General features: G+C 40.9%; 1 protein-coding gene across 12 annotated transcripts in view; it reads left to right on the top strand.

Moving 5' to 3' along the window:
• The window catches only part of LOC121538007 (complement receptor type 1), a 137,256-nt gene that overhangs the window by 11,040 nt on the left and 105,814 nt on the right, over positions 1 to 20,402 (top strand). For 8 of the 12 annotated variants that reach the window (XR_006657379.1, XR_006657376.1, XR_006657378.1 and 5 more), the window contains exons 8-11: positions 18,850 to 19,038; positions 19,260 to 19,359; positions 19,663 to 19,736; positions 19,857 to 20,039. Coding sequence is in view for 7 of the 12 variants with exons in the window: in XM_045207045.1 (XP_045062980.1) it covers positions 18,850 to 19,038; positions 19,260 to 19,359; positions 19,663 to 19,736; positions 19,857 to 20,039 (546 nt within the window). In the remaining 5 variants the exon portion in view is untranslated. The remainder of the gene's footprint in view (positions 1 to 18,849; positions 19,039 to 19,259; positions 19,360 to 19,662; positions 19,737 to 19,856; positions 20,040 to 20,402) is intronic. The other 4 variants (XM_045207046.1, XM_045207042.1, XM_045207041.1 and 1 more) reach the window with 2 other exon arrangements.

Here is a 20,402-nt window from a genome sequence, read left to right as displayed (position 1 = left end):
GTCATGATATGTGTCAATGTCCAACAGATTTATCCAGTTTGTGTTCCACAGGTCCACGTTGGTTTTGTCTCCTTTTTTTAGCTGGGCAGATGGTTATTATCAATATATAAAGAAATGTATTTTTGGGGTGTTTTTCTTTTTCAGTGCCAAGTCTTCTACTTTACCTCAGTCTCCTCCTGCTTCATTGAGAAGGAAGGAGTCACAGTAAACTGGCTGTTGTGATGTCCCCCGACTCTACCACTCTCCCGTTTATGAACGCAGCAGCCCCTCCCAAACACCTGGAATGGTTTGTATGCTTTAAAAGGAATCTCTTACATGATGATTAGAAACCTCCCAATGAAGAATGTATTGGTTCACTCCCATTTGAAAGCTTGTGCTCAAGGAGTGGCCTAACTTAATAATTATTTATGTTTCCAGTGTACTTCACAAATCACTCTGTCTGATCCTGATTTATCTCATTGCCAACATTCTGATGTTAAAATTCACCCATATGAATGTCAGCTGCTTTTCTGAGTGAATTGAAAGGAATTGATGCATTATACTTATTTTTTAAAGTGTGTTAGTTCTTTGAGGGATCAAGGACTCTCTCATGATCCAGCTTTGGCATCTTTATTTGCACTTATTGCCTATTTGTATTGTCTTGCAGTTCTACTGTAATAGCACTTGTTTGCATAAAACTAGTGGTTGCTTCAAATGAAACCAGGTTCTTATTTAGTAGGGTAAGTTTAGAATGTTGCAAATAAAAGTGTAATAAATATTATTGGAGTTTGGTGTCTATTGTATAGCCCATGGTCAATTTGAATGAGCTTTATTCTGATCAATGTACCCTTAAGTAAGCAGAGCAATGTTAAACAACCAAACAAGACAACCACATTTTTCATGCTTTTTACTTGAAAATGATAATACATGTTCCAGAATTTGATCTTTGAAACTGCTATATCCAACAGAGGAGCACTTAGAATTCACAAAATGATGTATTAATGTGTTTGAATTATACTGTCCCTGTCCCTTTATGCTGTACTTTTCTCTTTGGTTTCAGTCTGTCTGGAACCTGTTCAATTATCAGTGTGGAACCACTTTAAACTAGTATGTTGTGATCAGCCAGTTATGAAACAAATATTTGTTGCACTTGTTTGATTAACTTAATGTCCAATCAATTAAAAATAAATCATTTTAACATTAACCAGTGTCCTTTGTCTTTCTCCATGAATTACTCGTTACCATAGACTTAGACATCGCATTTTAGTTTCTAAATTTAAATTAGTCGTTTAGCAGACGTTATTATCCAGAGCGATTTAGCGCTCTATTCAATCCGTAGCACTGATGATCCGCTTTATAGTGCAATTGACAATTAAAGGCAATGTTCCCGCGGTTGCGGAGACTGCATTCACGGTAAACGCTGCATATGTCAGCTCAATCGGAAATTACCTTTACATTTTAACACAGATCTTCCGCGATACGGATTTAATCCAGCCCTTATAGTTAGCTAGGTGGGACAACCACTTATCTCAGTCATAAGGGCCAAGAGATCAGAGGTGGCATAGCCTGAAGGTAGTAGGGAGGGGCAGTTCCCCTTGCTGCTCCATAGGCAAGCACCATGGTCTTGTAGTGGATGCGAGCTTTGACTGGAAGGCAGTGAGGAGTGACGAAGGAGCATGGTGACATGGGAGACCTTTGGAAGGTTGAACACCAGGCAGGCTCCAACTTGAAGTTGTCAACATCTTTGTTTCTGTCCCATTATGGCGTCTGTGAGAGCACGGGCAGCGCCACTGAGACCATCTCCATTTTGAAGTAGTCAATTTATTTTGGCAAACAAACTTAAAGGGTGCGTACTACCACCTGGATTGTGTTGTTTGAACAGGTATAAAGCCAAGGTTGGCGATTTACTGCCACCTGCAGTTATGGAACGTTTGCACACAAGTATAATTCATTGGCTGATCCATAGAGAATGATAGAGGCCTCTAGTGGCCAAAAGGCAATTTTAGCATGGGCAGCGCCATTGAGGGCTTACACCATTTTTATGTAATCAACTGGGTGGTACTTCCAACTTTATTGGCTGTTCCATCCTGGTGATCCTGTTGTAGTCATGTCCAACCGGGTCATCAGGAGGGATCCTCTAATCATGAAGAAAATTGACTACTTCAAAATGGAGATTGCCTCAACGGCGCTTCTCATGCGCTCACAGACACCATGACGGGAACTATATAGGGATGCTTTCTCTGTCATTCTCTATGGGCTGATCCCTCCTGGTGACCTGGATGGAATTATGTAATTCTTCGTTAACCCATAGGAAGTCCTTCCCAGTTGACTAGTTCAAAATGGTGAAAGTCCTCAATAACGCTGCCCATGCAGAGTAAGGCTGGAATTCATTCCGATCGCCCCTTTTCGGCTATGCAATGTAACCGCAGTCGCAGAGATCCCATTCAATGTAAACGCTGCAGATGTCCACTCAATCGGAATTTACCTTTAAAGGGATAATCCACTTCAGAAATTAAACTCCTGTCAATGTGGTGATAGTCTATGTTATGAGTGTGTAAAATAACTATTTTCACCATGATTTAAACCGACCAAAACGTGTGTACTATCCAGTAACGATGGGTCATTCGTGAACAAACGGCTCTTTTTGAACAGATCTTTTTGGTGAAAGTCGGGAACCGAATCACATCGGTGAAAGAGCCGTTCATTTAGCTCCCTGATTTGTATACTGCTACTACTGCTGTTTGAGCTCAAAACAACATTGTTCTGCAGAAAAGTTACAAAATAATTCTCTAAAAAATGTGAATCCTCACTGCAGAAACAATAAATAGTGGGGGGGGGGCGCCTCAATCTGGTCCACGCTGATTTTCTTACAATTTGGCCTGTTAAAAATGTATTTGAACGTGCATTTCACGATCTGACATTGGACATCTGAAATGTTTTCATGGTTCTAGGTAAATTCGGAAGCATTTTGAACAAAGAGTCGTTTGGGAGCCAAATGAGCCGGCTCTTTTATGTGAACGGAGCCAAATGAGCTAGCTCACAGAAAGGATTCAGAATGCCCATCACTACTATCCAGGTACCATCCCTGCTAATCACATCTGCCAATCAAGTTCTCCGTATCTAGGTTCTAAACACAGCTGGTGACAGCCAGAGAGAAACTATTTAGTTATAGAAACGTGATACCATAAATGCAAGCTGTAAAATTACTCCCAAATGAGAATGCAAGCTAGTTACAGCAAGTATATATGTTGCTAGCTAGCAGGAGCAGATAGTTTTAGTCACTAGCTAGCATGTCATTCTGGGACAAGAAGCGTTTTAGCTATCAGTTTATTCCAAGTAATAATGTAAGACTACATAAAGCTATAGGACAATGAAAGTAGTGTAAAGCTAATACAGTCATCAAGACAGGACCCACTAATTTCCTTCATACTGAAAAATAAGAAATGCCACATTATCCCTGTCAACAGTTGACAGGGTGATTGCAGAGCACCCTTCCTCAAACTGTCAGGACGTTCAAGCTACATTCCTTTGCTGTGATGATTCATTTTATTAATTCTTGTCTTTCACTTTTGTCTCAGATTATCTTTTCAACTCTCCTGTGTCCTGCTCCCAGAGATCAACCTATCTTTTGCCATAGATGGTAGAGTTCTTGCCTCTTGACCACACAAGCTATAGACCGCACAAGCATTCTGCTAAGGCATTTGTCTCTCTCTACATCGGTCAGCTACATGGGTGACCAGGGTGGGTGGGATCCTTTCAATACACCTATGGGACCTGGGCACACAAATGCTCCTAGAAAGAAGGGGGAAAACTCAATATTAGGAAGGTGTTTTGATTGGTAGGTTACACTATATTTAGATACTTCAAATACTGTCTGAGACACCTTTGCTATTTGTCTCCTTACTCAATAAATGATGAAACATTTTGTGATGGTGTTCTTTGTTCGAATGTACATGCATGAAACGTACATTATGGAAAACAAGTCTCATACTCATTCATAGTTAGTAGAATAATTAATGGATTGGCAAGATTTTGGCACCATCAACTTTTAGAAGGTTAGTAGGAATGTTAATCATTTAAACCACCTAAATATACTCACAGTCACTGAACATTTAGTATTTGAAACTCAAACATTCATTTCCCAACTGCTTTTTCTATAATCCTACAGCCTCGTTATCATTCTCGATACCAATGCATCCAACATTATGCATGCCCACCAAACTGGTTATCTTATTGCAGAGCACATTGTACAACTGTTTTTAGAGAAGATTGTATTGCAAGGTATGCCATATGTGTAGGCTATGCCATATGTATTGGCTAATATTTATATGCAGCTGTTGTTTGTAAACCTCTATTCTAGCATACATGAAAAACACACATCATTCTATCTACAGTACATGCTTTTATTTGGGTTTCTATGCAAATTATATGATTGTATTTCTTTAAGGCTGCAGCTAGTAACTTGATATGAGACAATCATGCCAAAACATGATTCAAAATTGAATTCACTGACAGAGAGATCGCTAATGAAACACTAGCTTCCTGAGCAGGCACATTGATGATTACAGTATTAGCTGGCTAGGCTAGTCAATAACATTGGCTAAGTTTCAATTAATTGGCTAAATGGTCAATGGAGTTACCACTTCATGTGATCAAGACCATTCATATTGCATTCTGCATATTTCAAGTCCACTCGAAAACAGATATTTACAGTGGGGGAAAAAAGTATTTAGTCAGCCACCAATTGTGCAAGTTCTCCCACTTAAAAAGATGAGAGAGGCCTGTAATTTTCATCATAGGTACACGTCAACTATGACAGACAAATTGAGAGAAAAAAATTACAAAAAATCACATTGAAGGAATTTTTATGAATTTATTTGCAAATTATGGTGGAAAATAAGTATTTGGTCACCTACAAACAAGCAAGATTTCTGGCTCTCACAGACCTGTAACTTCTTCTTTAAGAGGCTCCTCTGTCCTCCACTCGTTACCTGTATTAATGGCACCTGTTTGAACTTGTTATCAGTATAAAAGACACCTGTCCACAACCTCAAACAGTCACACTCCAAACTCCACTATGGCCAAGACCAAAGAGCTGTCAAAGGACACCAGAAACAAAATTGTAGACCTGCACCAGGCTGGGAAGACTGAATCTGCAATAGGTAAGCAGCTTGGTTTGAAGAAATCAACTGTGGGAGCAATTATTAGGAAATGGAAGACATACAAGACCACTGATAATTTCCCTCGATCTCACCCCATGGGGTCAAAATGATCACAAGAACGGTGAGCAAAAATCCCAGAACCACACGGGGGGAACTAGTGAATGACCTGCAGAGAGCTGGGACCAAAGTAACAAAGCCTACCATCAGTAACACACTTAGCCGCCAGGGACTCAAATCCTGCAGTGCCAGACGTGTGCCCCTGCTTAAGCCAATACATGTCCAGGCCCGTCTGAAGTTTGCTAGAGTGCATTTGGATGATCCAGAAGAGGATTGGGAGAATGTCATATGGTCAGATGAAACCAAAATAGAACTTTTTGGTAAAAACTCAACTCGTCGTGTTTGGAGGACAAAGAATGCTGAATTGCATCCAAAGAACACCATACCTACTGTGAAGCATGGGGGCGGAAACATCATGCTTTGGGGCTGTTTTTCTGCAAAGGGACCAGGATGACTGATCCGTGTAAAGGAAAGAATGAATGGGGCCATGTACCGTGAGATTTTGAGTGAAAACCTCCTTCCATCAGTAAGGGCATTGAAGATGAAACGTGGCTGGGTCTTTCTGCATGACAATGATCCCAAACACACCGCCCGGGCAACGAAGGAGTGGCTTCGTAAGAAGCATTTCAAGGTCCTGGAGTGGCCTAGCCAGTCTCCAGATCTCAACCCCATAGAAAATCTTTGGAGGGAGTTGAAAGTCCATGTTGCCCAGCGACAGCCCCAAAACATCACTGCTCTAGAGGAGATCTGCATGGAGGAATGGGCCAAAATACCAGCAAAAGTGTGTGAAAACCTTGTGAAGACTTACAGAAAACGTTTGACCTGTGTCATTGCCAACAAAGGGTATATAACAAAGTATTGAGAAACTTTGTTATTGACCAAATACTTATTTTCCACCATAATTAGCAAATAAATTCATTAAAAATCCTACAATGTGATTTTCTGGATTTTTTTTTCTCATTTTGTCTGTCATAGTTGACGTGTACCTATGATGACAATTACAGGCCTCTCTCATCTTTTTAAGTGGGAGAACTTGTACAATTGGTGGCTGACTAAATACTTTTTTTCCCCACTGTATCTTATTTCAGTCTTTGGGAGCTAACGTTGGATCCTCTTAACACAAACTGACAGCAGATCAGAGGCTTTGTTTATACTGTAGTTAGAAGCAGGCCATTGTCTGAATTCATCACGAGGGGTATGTACGGGAGTTCTGATTGGTTCCAAGTTTAGCAGTTTGTAAATTTGCCAGAGCAGACAGTGTTGAAATATAATTTTTATGATAAAATGGGAAAACATTTTACAGTAATCATAAGAATATTTCATCGTCATATACAAAAATCAGCTCCCCCCTCGACGTAGATCGATCAGCTTCACTGTTTTCGGCTTCGGCCCACCTCCTAGATAGAAATTGTGGAATCATGCTCCAATTGGACTACATAATGATAAACAAGTTTGGAATGTTGCTATATACAGTGCATTCGTAAAGTATTCAGACCCCTTGACCTTTTCCACATTTTGTTTCGTTACAGCCTTATTCCAAAATGGATTAAACATGTTTTTTTCCTCATCAATACCCCATAATGACAAAGGGAAAACAGGTTTTTATAATATTTTTCACATTCATTACAAATAAAAAACAGAAATGCCTTATTTACATAAGTATTCAGACCCTTTGCTATGAGACTCGAAATTGAGCTCAGGTGCATCCTGTTTCCATTGACCTCCCTTGAGATGTTTCTACAACTTCATTGGAGTCCACCTGTGGTAAATTCAATTGATTGGACAGGATTTGGTAAGGCACACACCTGTCTATATAAGGTCCCACAGTTGACAGTGCATGTCAGAGCAAAAACCATGCCATGAGGTTGAAGGAATTGTCCGTAGAGCTCCGAGACAGGATTGTGTCGAGGCAGAGATCTGGGGAAGGGTACCAAAATTGTTTTGCAGCATTGAAGGTCCCCAAGAACATAGTGGCCTCCATCAAATGGAAGAAGTCTGGAACCACCAAGACTCTTCCTAGAGCTGGCCGCCCGGCCAAACTGAGCAATCGGGGGAGAAGGGCCTTGATCAGGGAGGTGACCAAGAACCCAATGGTCACTCTGACAGAGCTCCAGAGTTCCTCCATCTCTGCAGCACTCCACCAATCAGGCCTTTATGGTAGAGTGGCCAGACGGAAGCCACTCCTCAGGAAAAGGCACATGACAGCCTGCTTGGAGTTTGCCAAAAGGCACATAAAGACTCTCAGACCATGAGAAACAAGATTGAACTCTTTGGCCTTAATGCCAAGCTTCACGTCTGGAGGAAACCTGGCACCATCCCTACGGTGAAGCATGGTGGTGGCAGCATCATGCTGTGGGGAAGTTTCTCAGTGGCAGGGACTGGGAGACTAGTCAGGATCGAGGGAAAGATGAACGGAGCAAAGTACAGAGAGATCCTTGATGAAAATCTGCTCCAGAGTGCTCAGGACCTCTGTTATGATGAGTTTCTAGGGTATCAAGTAATTAAGGATGTAAGGATATACTTAGACACTTTGTAGAAAGTTAATGCAAATGTTTTATTAGTTGGTACTGGGTTCGATACAACAAGGACAGAGCTTTGCCTCTTGCTATTTCAAACTGATTTGAACAAAGAGCCACTCTCCCTTATTTACCCTCTGTTTACAAGTTTCTTCATGAACATCTGCTAACCCTCAATGGGCATTCCCTTCTTTGATGTTATTACCCTTTACCCCCAAGTCAGTATATCCTGTCCATCAATCATTCTAAGAGCAACATCAGTAATCTCATTTGACATAAGGAATACAGACTCTGTGGCACCAAGTCACTTATCTACTAATTCTAACCTGGTTTCCCATAACACTTTAAAAACATCATATCAACCTCAGACTGGGGCGAAGGTTCACCTTCCAACAGGACAACGACCCTAAGCACACAGCCAAGACAAGGCAGGAGTGGCTTCGGGACAAGTCTCTGAACGTCGTTGAGTGGCCCAGCCAGAGCCCGGACTTTAACCCGATCGAATATATCTGGAGAGACCTGAAAATAGCTGTGCAGCGATGCTCCCCATCCAACCTGACAGAGCTTGAGAGGATCTGCAGAGAAGAATGGGAGAAACTCCTCAAATACAGGTGTGCCAAGCTTGTATTCTCATACCCAAGAAGACTTGAGGCTGTAATCGCTGCCAAAGGCGCTTTAACAAAGTACTGAGTAAAGGGTCTGAATACTTATGTAAATGTCATATATCCGTTTTTATAAAATATAAATCTGCAAAAAATTCTAAAAACCTGTTTTTGCTTTGTCATTATGGGGTGTTGTGTGTAGATTGAGGGGGGGGCTGCTATCTAATCCATTTTAGAATAAGGCTGTAAAGTAACAAAATGTGAAAAAAGTCAAGGGGTCTGAATACTTTTCTAATGTAAAAAAGATGCTGAACTAGTGAAGTGTTTCAGCATGATATAGTTAAAGTTTAATGGGGTAGGGTGGTAGGAGATGGGTTTTTTTTGGTGGGGGGGTAGAAGTTAGTAGGGATTCATTTGGTTTTATTGTATTTTCATGGCAGTACAGAATTGGGCAGATCATGATTGATCGTACCGCCCAACTACCTCATCCCTATATTGTTATTTATTTTGCTCATTTGTACCCCAGTATCTCTATTTGCACATCATCTCTTGCACATCTATCATTCCAGTGTTAATACTAATTGTAATTATTTTGCACTGTAGCCTATTTATTGCCTTACCTCCATAACTTGCTAAATTTGCACACACTGTATATTATATGTATTTCTGTTGTATTTTTGACTTTGTTTTGTTTTACCCCATATGTAACTCTGTGTTGTTGTTTTTATCGCACTGCTTTGCTTTATCTTGGCCAGGTCGCAGTTGTAAATGAGAACTTGTTCTCAACTGGTTTACCTGGTTAAATAAAGGTGAAATAAAAAATAAATAAATAAACAGTAGGTGGTGGCATGCACTTAAACGACTGTTTGCGGACCACCATGATATCATGAACAGGCTAAACAAGCACATAGTAGTGCGGATGTTGATGTTGAAGTTTCAATGAGCAAGGCAGAGGCAAAAAGCCTGATATATACAGTGATGGTGCAGAGATGGCAGGAGCAGTGGAACAGAGATAATAACGAAAGGCCTTTATTTCAAGTACATAGGAAAGTCGGGGAGGGGAGGACGGCAGGAAGGGACAGAATAGAGGAGGTTATTTTTACAAGATTAAGGGTGGGACACAGCCAGTTGAATAAGACATTAAATGTGATAGGAAAGCATCCAACAGGAAAGTGTGATTGTTGTCAGGAAACAGAGCCCGTGGAGCATGTATTGCTACAGTGTTGGCAGTATCAGAGGGAAAGAGAGAGGATGAGATCTAGTATGAGGGAGAAGGGGATACAGGAAATTAGTTTAAAGAGTATATTGAGTAGAACGTTATTAGATATAGTCTCAAATATTTTGTTATCTTTTTTAAGAGCAACGGGGCTGGCAGGTAGGATTTAGTTTCTTCCGGTCTCTGGCCCACACTCCAGTACAGTAGGTGGCGGTAATGCACCATAACGTTGGATGCCAACCGCCGATAAACCCCACTGAAAAAGAAGAAGAAGCCACGATATCATAGAAGAAGAAGCCACAGCAAGAACAGTGAGTTAGGCTGGCAGGACGGATTTAGTTTCTCCCTGTCTCTGGCCCGCACAGTAGGTGGCGGTAATGCACCATAACGTTGGATGCTAACCGCCGATAAACCCAACTGAAGAAGAAGAAGAGCAGCGAGTTAGTTGACACACCGTTTGAACAATAAGGTAAGACTTTTCCAAATACCATTGATTATCATTAGTATAGAAAGTACTAGCAAGGAATATACGCTAACATGGTACAAGCTGATCCAGCTACAATATCCGAGTTTTTCTCAAACTACACATCAATGTAGTTGAGCAAAGACGACAAGTCACAGAGAGCGAAAACCCTCTGAATTTACAAACGGACAATCTGACAACGCTCTGAATTTACGAATGCCCAGAGTACATTCTGTCAGAGTGAATTTACAAACACAGTTAACCTCTTCCTCTCTGTCTATAGGTAGTTTCCAACGAACGATGGCGGAGTTGGTGCCTACAAGACGCCCTTACTATTGCTCTCTATTGGCCATATCATATGCCACACCCCTCGTGCGTTATTGCTTAACTACTTTCAATAAAATCACGAAAATACTCCCGCAACAGGGCCCCAATACACTAAATAACTTAGCTGGGTAACGCAATATTTATTTGGCTAACGTTTGCTAGCCTGGTTAATTAGTTGCTAGCTGCTAACGCGTTAGCTGTTTTACCATTAGCTGTAGATGGGTTACGAGCAAATTGCATCACGGTGGAGTTGGGTTGCGACGACTGTGGGCGGTGTAGCTACCTATGTATAGGCTGGACACATGAAACTTTTAACATTTTTTCCTGATAAAACTACTTCATTGCATCTGACATGGAGCCCAGTTTTTCATAATATTACCATATGTCCCAGCTGCTTGCCGTAGATTTGAAGTAATCGCGAAAAAACAGGCATTTTCTTAGGGCGTTTTTCACTCTGCCAGCCCCTATTAGTTCTATTGAGCACCGTGGCACCAACTCGCCTTCCGAACGTTCTATTCCCAGGCCATTGTTCTGCGTCACAATGAGACCTCTCCGCGTTAACCTTGTAGGCTTACCTCAGGTAACTATTATTAACAAGGTTATGGCTACTTTGTGTGCAAGATCACTGTTCGCCAGGGTAAACATTGTGGTGACCCAGAATGCAAACGTTAAACATTTTCTGGTCATGGTTAACCATCTTGTAAAAGCTCATCAAAACGTTTCTTCTTCGATGAGGTTTAACGGCGGTTGGCATCCAATAAATGTTGCATTACCGCCACCTACTAGACTGGAGTATAACTCCCTTATAATTTGCTTGGGAAAAAAACAAATAAAATAAGAAATAAATATAACAAATACCCTACCATCAAACACTACACTCACAAAAAAAAACATATTAAAAAAACATACTCCGCTATTTGAAAAACTGTATGGTTGAAAGAGATGGGGCAAAAGGAGTGGCTAATAAGTCTGGCTGCACATCTGACTGGTTGACTTACTGCAAATTGAGAAATGATGTGACTAAACTCAACAAAAAGAAGAAGAAACTGTATTATGAAGCCAAGATCAATGATATATAGAATGATGGAAAAAAACTTTGCAGTACTTTAAATGAAATTATGGGCAGAAAGACAATTTCAACTCCATCTTTCATCGAATCAGATGGCTTATTCATCACAAAACCGTTTGATGTTGCCAGTTATTTTAATGATTACTTCATTGGCAAAGTGGGCAAACTTGGGCAGGAAATACCAACAATGAACAGTGAGCCATCGTATTCATGCATTAAAAAAAACAAATGATGAAAGAAAAGTATTGCAAGTTTGAATTTTGTAAAGTTAGTGTGGGAGAGGTGGGAAAAGTATTGTTATCAATCAATAATGACAAACTTCCTGGCATTGACAACTTAGATGGAAAGCTACTGAGGATGGTAGCTGACTCTAGCCACTCCTATCTGTCATATCTTTAATCTGAGCCTAGAGGAAAGTATTTGTCCTCAGGCCTGGAGGGAAGCCAAAGTAATTCCGCTACCCAAGAATGGTAAAGCGGCCTTTACTGGTTCTAACAGCAGACCTATAAGCTTGCTGCCAGCTCTTAGCAAACTGTTGGAAAAAATGGTGTTTGACCAAATACAATGTTATTTCTCTGTAAACAAATTAACAGACTTTCAGCACGCTTATAGGGAAGGGCACTCAACATGTACTGCACTGACACAAATGACTGATGATTGGTTGAAAGAAATTGATAATAAGAAGATTGTGGGAGCTGTATTGTTAGATTTCAGTGCAGCCTTTGATATTATTGACCATAACCTGTTGTTGAGACATTTCTGATCCCTAGCCCCATGGGCACCCCTACAATTAACACATACCACTACTTTCCCCAATGCTACACATTCCTTTGTCTCATGCCCTTCTGCACACTTCTTACACCTAGGAACCTCCCTCCTACACACTGCTGCCACATGCCCATAAGCTTGGCACCTGTAACAATGTAATGTATTCGGCACAAAAGCTCGTACAGGATAACTTGTATATCCTAACATCACTTTGTCGGGCAAAGACTCAACATCAAAACTCAAAAGGACAGACAATGACTCTTCTGTTTCACCACTCACGCCACCCTGTCTGCGTTGCACCAAACGACGAGCATCACAAACAACGGGAATCTTCCCCTTCAGTTGGTCAGCTTTCACATTTACCTCTACCCCAGTAATCACTCCTTTCATTGTCACTCTTTTCCTGAGAGCAAAACAATTCACATCTCTTGCCCCCAGTCGTTTAACACGGAGCGCCTGCTCCCTCTGACCAGCAGAAACACAAACAATTATCACAATACCACTTCTGGTTACCCTCACCGATTACACAGCGCCCAACTCTGTTTTCACCCACCCTGAAACCACAAATGGATCAGCCAAAAGGTAAGGGTCCACTTTTTCCCAAAACGTCACTCCTACTGTCACAGACTCATCTTTATCCTGACCCTCGGTGCAAGCCTCGGGCTCCGAGAACTTCACCACACATACCACCTCCAATACTTCGCCCTCATTCACTTCAATTTTTCCTGTCTTCAACTCACTCTGCTTACACTTTATACCATTCTACTTTAACAAACCATCTCCCTTTTTTCCACAATTTTTAACCGACTCAAGCAGACCCTCTTTCTCCCTCTTTCTCTTAGACCTCCTCTGCCTCTCTTTTTCCCTCCATTCCTCCTCCGTATTCCAAGTGTAAGTCTCTTTATGATAGATGATATTGCACTTCTCCTTACATACAGTGGGCTCCAAAATTACTGGCACCCCTGACAGGCAATGCACAAACAATACATTAAAAAAATATAAACAATATAATTATAGAGAAACTCAAAATACCAACGTGAGAAATACTGTACTATATTAATGTTTCAATGGAACCTGCCAAAATCATACAATTATTCAATACAAAATAAATGTAACCAAAATCAAGGTTTCATAATTATTGGCACTCCTCATTTAGTACTTAGTGTAACCACCTCTGGCAAGGTTAACAGCATGGAGTCTTTTCCTGTAATGTTTGACAAGGTTAAGGAACACATTTGGAGGTATTTTGGACCATTCTTCTATGCAGATCCTTTCAAGATCCTTCACATTCTTGGGTTTGCGCTTATCAACTGCCCTCTTCAACTCAGCCCACAGATTTTCGATTGGATTGAGGTCCGGCGACTGAGAACCATGGCAGAACATTGATTTTGTTGTCACAGAACCATTTCTGTGTGGATCTTGAGGTATGTTTTGGGTCATTGTCTTGTTGGAAAGTCCACCTACGGCCAAGTCCCAGCCTTCTGGCAGAGGCAACCAGATTGTCGGTCAAAATTGCCTGATACTTGGTGGAATTCATTATGCCATCAATCTTAACCAGTGCCCCTGGACCTCTGGAATTAAAACAGCCCCAAAACATCACTGACCCACCACCATATTTCACCGTGGGTATGAGGTGCCTCTCCTTGTATGCATCTCTGTTTCGACTCCAAACATGCCGATGCTGTATCTGACCAAAACGTTCAATTTTGGTCTCATCTGACCAGAGCACCTTCTTCCAGTCATAATTTAAATGACGTTTGGCAAACTCCAAGTGCTTGCGTCTGTGTCTTGGGGTCAGAAAGGGCTTTCTTCTGGCAACCCTTCCAAAGAGCCTGTGGTTGTGGAGGTGGCGTCTGATGGTGCTTTTTGAAACCTGGTGACCCCAAGACGCCACCAAGGCCTGCAATTCTTTCACAGTGATTCTTGGGGATTTTGTTGCTTCTCTCACCATCCTCCTCCCTATCCTGGGGGGCAAAATGCATTTGCGTCCTCTACCTGTGAGGTTTTCAACTGTTCCATATATTTTAAATGTTTTAATGATTGCCATGACAGTGCTCAGTGGTAAATTCAATAGTTTGTGGATATTCTTGTAGCCATTACCAGATTTATGAAGGTCTACAACCATCTGTCTCTTTTGAACTGCCAGTTCTTTTGTTTTCTTCATGGTGTTGGATGACAAAGGGATATTGCATGCGTGTTACCTCATTTTTATACCCTAGTGAAACAGGAAGTGATGTAATGGCTCAATATGGTTCCTTAAGACTTAGACACTTAAATAAGTGGAATTTAATTCCTGGTTAAATTTAGGAAGATGTTATTTACAATAATCTTTAAGGGTGCCATTAATTGTGAAACCTTGATTTGGAGGATGTTGATTTTTAATTAAATCAATAAATGATTTTGGTGGGTTCCATTGGAACATTAATATAGTACAGTATTTCTCACATGTTGGTATTTTGATTTTATCTCTATAATTATATTGTTTATATTTATTAAAGTATTGTTTGTGCATTGCCAGTCAGGGGTGCCAGTAATTTTGGAGGCCACTGTACATCTTGTTCTTGCCTTGTCAAGGGACGCCATTTAACCGGCTGTTACAATCTCCATACAATCAGCACGAACCCCTCGGAATGTAGCGCTCAACAGTGCATCCCACTTGTAAAGCAGCTGCTTCGTCTTGATGTTCTTCTTTATCAATAGCTCCCGCGACGGTTTTCCATTTCAAACAAGTGCGGATTCCTCGATTTGCTTGCTCAGACCCCAGGGACATCACTTGATAGACAATCTGTTTCCCCTAAACAAAACGCATGTCCCTGTCCTCTTTTTCAAGATGGCCGATTTTTGTAGGCATCGAATTGAGCGACTGCTGTGCAGGTTCACGGAGTCGCAAACCAAATGGATAGGTCTAGCTCATTGATTTGTAGATCTGACGCAGTTGCTACCTCAGATTAGGAGTTTAGCAAGTGTAGCGAATGAGGTATGTAGTACCCACAAGGCCACAGGGAGGAGCACGAGAGCTATAAACCTTACTGTTTTTTGCCTTAAACCCTAAACCTAACAATCAATCAAATGTATTTATAAAGGCCTTTTTATATACGCAGATGTCACAACGTGCTATACAGAAACCCTAAACCTACCTATAACCTATTTTAGCCTTAACCCCTAACCTTCATTCTAGGGTAGGGTAGCCTAGAACACTTAACTATTTTTGTAATAATATTATGTTAATAAATACCATTATAGTACTAAATGTCATTTTGATAGATTGTTATTTTTTAAAAATGAAAACCTAAGTATTTTGCTGTTTATTTTTTGTTATTTTATATATTTATTATTGCAAGGCAGAACATTTTTATAAACAAATGTGGTTTAATTTCAAATGTGGTTTGAACTGGGTGTGACCTAGTAACCTCTATGTGAAAGTCCAGCAATTGGCGTAGGATAGGTGGGGCAGGGTTGAGACTGAACTCAGGAATTAAAAAGAAATTAATTATGAAAACCTTCTTAAGATGGGTAACATTATCTGCCAAAGTAAAAAAAAAGACTTCAAGGGCCAATCAGCGGTGGTCTCACGTCACAGTTTTGGTAAAAAGCTGGGATGGGGCTGGAGAAATGTAACCACTAAAATGTATAGACGGAGTTATGGATGCATGGACTGACCATCCATGGTAAAAAAATGATAGTTTTAACCATGTTTTCAGGCTTTACAGTTTTGTTTGTTTTTACAAACATTGGAGTAAAACAAGGTTGTATTTTGGGTTCTGATAGAGAATGACAGTTAAACTAAGCTCATGAGGCATTTATAAGTTATATATAATTTTTCTGAATCAATGGGTAGATATCATCATTTAATGTATAAGTAAAAAAATATATGTGTATCCAAAAATGGATGTAGTAACTGCTGATTCACCTTTTAACATTTAAACACAGACACTGGAAATTAGCTTTATTTTTATATACAGTACTAGTCAAAAGTTTGGACACACCTACTCTTTCAAGGGTTTTTCTTTGTTTTTACTATTTTCTACATTGTATAATAATAGTGAAGACATCAAAACTATGAAATAACACATATGGAATCATGTAGTAACTAAAAAAGTGTTAAACAAAGCAAAATATATTTGAGATTCTTCAAAGTAGCCACCCTTTGCCTTGATGACAGCGTTGCACACTCTTGGCATTCTCTCAACCAGCTTCATGAGGTAGTCACCTGGAATGCATTTCAATTAACAGGTGTGTCTTGTTAAAAGTTAATTTGTGGAATTTCTTTCCTTCCGAATGCGTTTGAGGCAATCAGTTGTGTTGCGACAAGGTAGGGGTGGTATACAGAAGATAGCCCTATTTGGTAAAAGACCAAGTCCATATTATGGCAAGAACAGCTCAAATAAGCAAAGAGTAACGACTGTCCATCATTACTTTAAGACATGAAGGTCAGTCAATCCAGAACATTTCAAGAACTTTGAAAGTTTCTTCAAGTGCAGTTGCAAAAACCTTTATGATGAAACTGGCTCTCATGAGGACCGCCACAGGAAAGGAAGACCCAGAGTTACCTCTGCTGCAAGGATACGTTCATTAGAGTTACCAGCCTCAGAAATTGCAGCCCAAATAAATGCTTCACATAGTTCAAGTAACAGACCCATCTCAACATCAACAGTTCAGAGGAGACTGTGTGAATCAGGCCTTCATGGTCGAATTGCTGCAAAGAAACCACTACTAAAGGACACCAATAATAAGAAGAGACTTGCTTGGGCCAACAAACACGAGCAATAGACATTAGACCGGTGGAAATCTGTCCTTTGGTCTGATGAGTCCAAATTTGTGATTTTTGGATCCAACCACTGTGTCTTTGTGAGACGCAGAGTAGGTGAACGGATGATCTCCGCATGTGTGGTTCCCACCGTGAAGCATGGAGGAGTAGGTGTGATGGTGTGGGGGTGCTTTGCTGGTGACACTGTCAGTGATTTAATTCAAGGCACATTTAACCAGCATGGCTACCACAGCATTCTGCAGCGATACGCTATCCCATCTGATTTGGGCTTTGTGGGACTATCATTTGTTTTTCAACAGGACAATGACCCAACACACCTCCAGGCTGTGTAAGGGCTATTTGACCAAGAAGGAGAGTGATTGAGTGCTGCATCAGAAGACCTGGCATCCACAATCACCTGACCTCAACCCAATTGAGATAGTTTGGGATGAGTTGGACAGCAGAATGAAGGAAAAGCAGCTAACAGGTGCTCAGCATATGTGGGAACTCCTTCAAGACTTGGAAAAGCATTCCTGGTGAAGCTGGTTGAGAGAATGCCAAGAGTGTGCAAAGCTGTCAAGGCAAAGGGTGGCTACTTTGAAGAACCTCAAATATAAAATATATTTGGATTTGTTTAACACTTTTGGTTACTAAATGATTCCATGTGTTATTTCATAGTTTTGATGTCTTCACTATTATCCTATAATGTAGAAAATAGTAATAAAAAAAAATAAAGAAAAACCCTTGAATGAGTAGGTGTGTCCGAACTTTTGACTGGTACTGTAACTTAAAGGTGATTTGGCCATAAAACAACAACATGCTCACATGCCCCCATCACTTTTATTGATTTTTAGCTAGCGGTGGCTGATGTTAGCTGAAGTTTGTAATGGCTGTATAAAGAGAACTGAACCATGGATTAGTTTCCCCTGGCCCATAGACTACTTTCAGGGTGAGGATCCATCTAACATTGATCTAAAATAGTGAACTACTCCTTTAATGTAGTAGTGCCCTGTAGCTCAGTTGGTAGAGCATGGCGTTTGCAACGCCAGGGTTGTGGGTTCGATTCCCACTGGGGGCCAGTATGAAAATGTAGGCACTCACTAAAAAACTGTAAGTCGCAGTGGATAAGAACGTCTGCTAAATGACTAAAATGTAAATGTAATGAGTAAGGAATAACTGTAGGCTCCTTATCAGTACGTTTTTGGCCTTGTTGTGTCCGAGTCCAGTAACGTTAACGTTACCAGCTAGCTAGCTAACTTGATCTACTAGCTAGGTTATCTATCTGACCACCCTTAGGGAAACCTTATTGTGAGTAATATGTGTATTTCCTTGTCAACAGTGTGATTGAGGCAAGTGGATATTTATCTAGCCGATCAAACTCAACTCCACGTTTTACAATGGAGTTGAGCGGCAACTAGTGTGTGGACTAAAGCACCAGCGTCACATAAAATCACAGGTGCTATTCTTTGGGTTCTGAAATCTGTCGTTTTTGATAAAAACTTCATTCAAAAAGCTCCTGTCCGCACACTAGTCGCCGCTCAGCTCCATCGTAAATCAGTGAGTTTAGTCAGCTAGTGGATATTGTGAGAAGTTCATCCGCTTAGGTGGGGATCTGGCAAAACGTTACAGTACAAGCAAACCAACCAATCCAGGAAATTGTGTGCTGCTGCTTGTTACAGGAAAAGAAGACGTCATGCAGCCCTCTAACGTCTGTTGGTCCTTGACGATATGGATGGTCCAGCTGGCCTTGATGTTTCTCACTATTCAAGGTGGGGTCATATCTGTATAGAATCAGAATCCTATTTCTTTGCATCTCTCTGTCTACAGACGGTGGTTTGACGCTTACACTACTACAGTTTATGGGTTGAATTGACGGTGTTGTCTCCTGTATTTGTTCACCTTGGTCATTAACATTAACTCCATTTTGTCTCCACCTCTTTCAGCTCAAAGCTGCACCAAACCCATAGGAGGGCCAAACATGGTTTTGTCAGATGCCTTAATCACTCATGAGACATTTGTAGACAGAGCAAAAGTCACCTTTGACTGTGCAATTGGATATGTCCGTGCAGGAGGGTCTCGATCAGTCACCTGTACTGCTGGCGTGTGGAGTGAAGTGAAACTGATATGCGAAAGTAATATAATTGTCTTTGTTTTTGTTCAGAAAAGTTATGCCATATTCTTGTAAATGTTTCCAGTTTTTAGTTACCCACTCGCAACTTGATATATTCATTGCCCATCCATAGATCTTCTTGAAATACTAGCCTGGAATTCGGACCTGTTTTGTGCTAACATTCAACTCTTTGCCACTCTGTCATTTTGAAAGTCTGACTGGTTTTCTCTGTGGTTGTTTCAGGGAAGTCGTGTGGCTCCCCAGGAGAAGTGATGAACGGCGATTTTGATCTCTCTGAGGGGATCTTGTTTGGCGACAAGGTTGTTGCTACCTGTAACACTGGGTCAGTGCAAGGCTATTTGCTTCCCCCCCCCCGAATTCTTTCTTGAGTGTTAGATGTGATTTCTTAGAGTTAACATGGCAACTGTCATGTTTCACAAAGCTGTCCATTTGTAGGCCTAATTTTGTGATTTCCAAATAGGCCTTACTCAAACTTCCCTAAAAGTTAAACAAAATGTTTTTTTTAAATGTTTGGCATATTATCTGTCGTTACTATTTTGATCAGAGCTCTCTGTTGTAACCCTTGTTGTCCTAAAAGCAAAGCTCCAAAAACTGTCTCATATTGTCTAATCTTTCTATTTTTCAGCTATATGCTTGTGGGCAGTGGTGTAAGGAACTGTATGGACGGAGGCTGGGATGGCAGAGTTCCTTTATGTGAAGGTTAGTCATCTGAAGGAGCATGTCAAGTGAAAATAACAATAACTTTAACAGTTCTGTGCTTGTGCCTAAATCAAAACTCTTCATAACTGATCATAACTGCGGTTGTGCTCTAATCTGCAGTGGTGAAGTGTGGAAAGCCCCCCACCATTTTCAACGGTGGGCCTGTTGTCCCACCTGAAGAGACGTATAACTATGGAAGTGTAGTGCAATATGGCTGTGAGAAGGATTACACTCTGGTTGGAACTAAATCCATAACCTGCTTGGAGAATGGAGAATTCCAGCCAGCTCCACCTGAGTGTAAAAGTACGTTGAAAGCTTGCCTTTTTTCCCATTCTAAGTATGGTTGTTAACAAAATATAGAACTGCTCACATGAACTGCTTACAACAGGGGTGTCAAACTCATTCCATGGAGGGCCTAGTGTCTGATGGTTTTTGGTTTTTCCTTTCAATTAAGACCTAGACAACCAGGTGAGAGGAGTTCCTTACTAATTAGTGATCTTAATTCATCAATCAAGTACAATGGAGGAGTGAAAACCCGCAGACACACGGCCCTCCATGGAATGAGTTTGAAACATGTGGCTTACACTGATCAAATCTAAATGGGCTCCACTTTTTTCCTCCACCACACAATCGTGAGCATGTTCCAGATGACCTCCTCTGAAAGAA

This window comes from Coregonus clupeaformis, chromosome 24, assembly GCF_020615455.1.
Source record: "Coregonus clupeaformis isolate EN_2021a chromosome 24, ASM2061545v1, whole genome shotgun sequence".
Lineage (NCBI taxonomy): Eukaryota > Metazoa > Chordata > Actinopteri > Salmoniformes > Salmonidae > Coregonus > Coregonus clupeaformis.
Note: the sequence above shows the minus strand (reverse complement) of the source record. Positions and strands in the feature narration are given on the sequence as shown.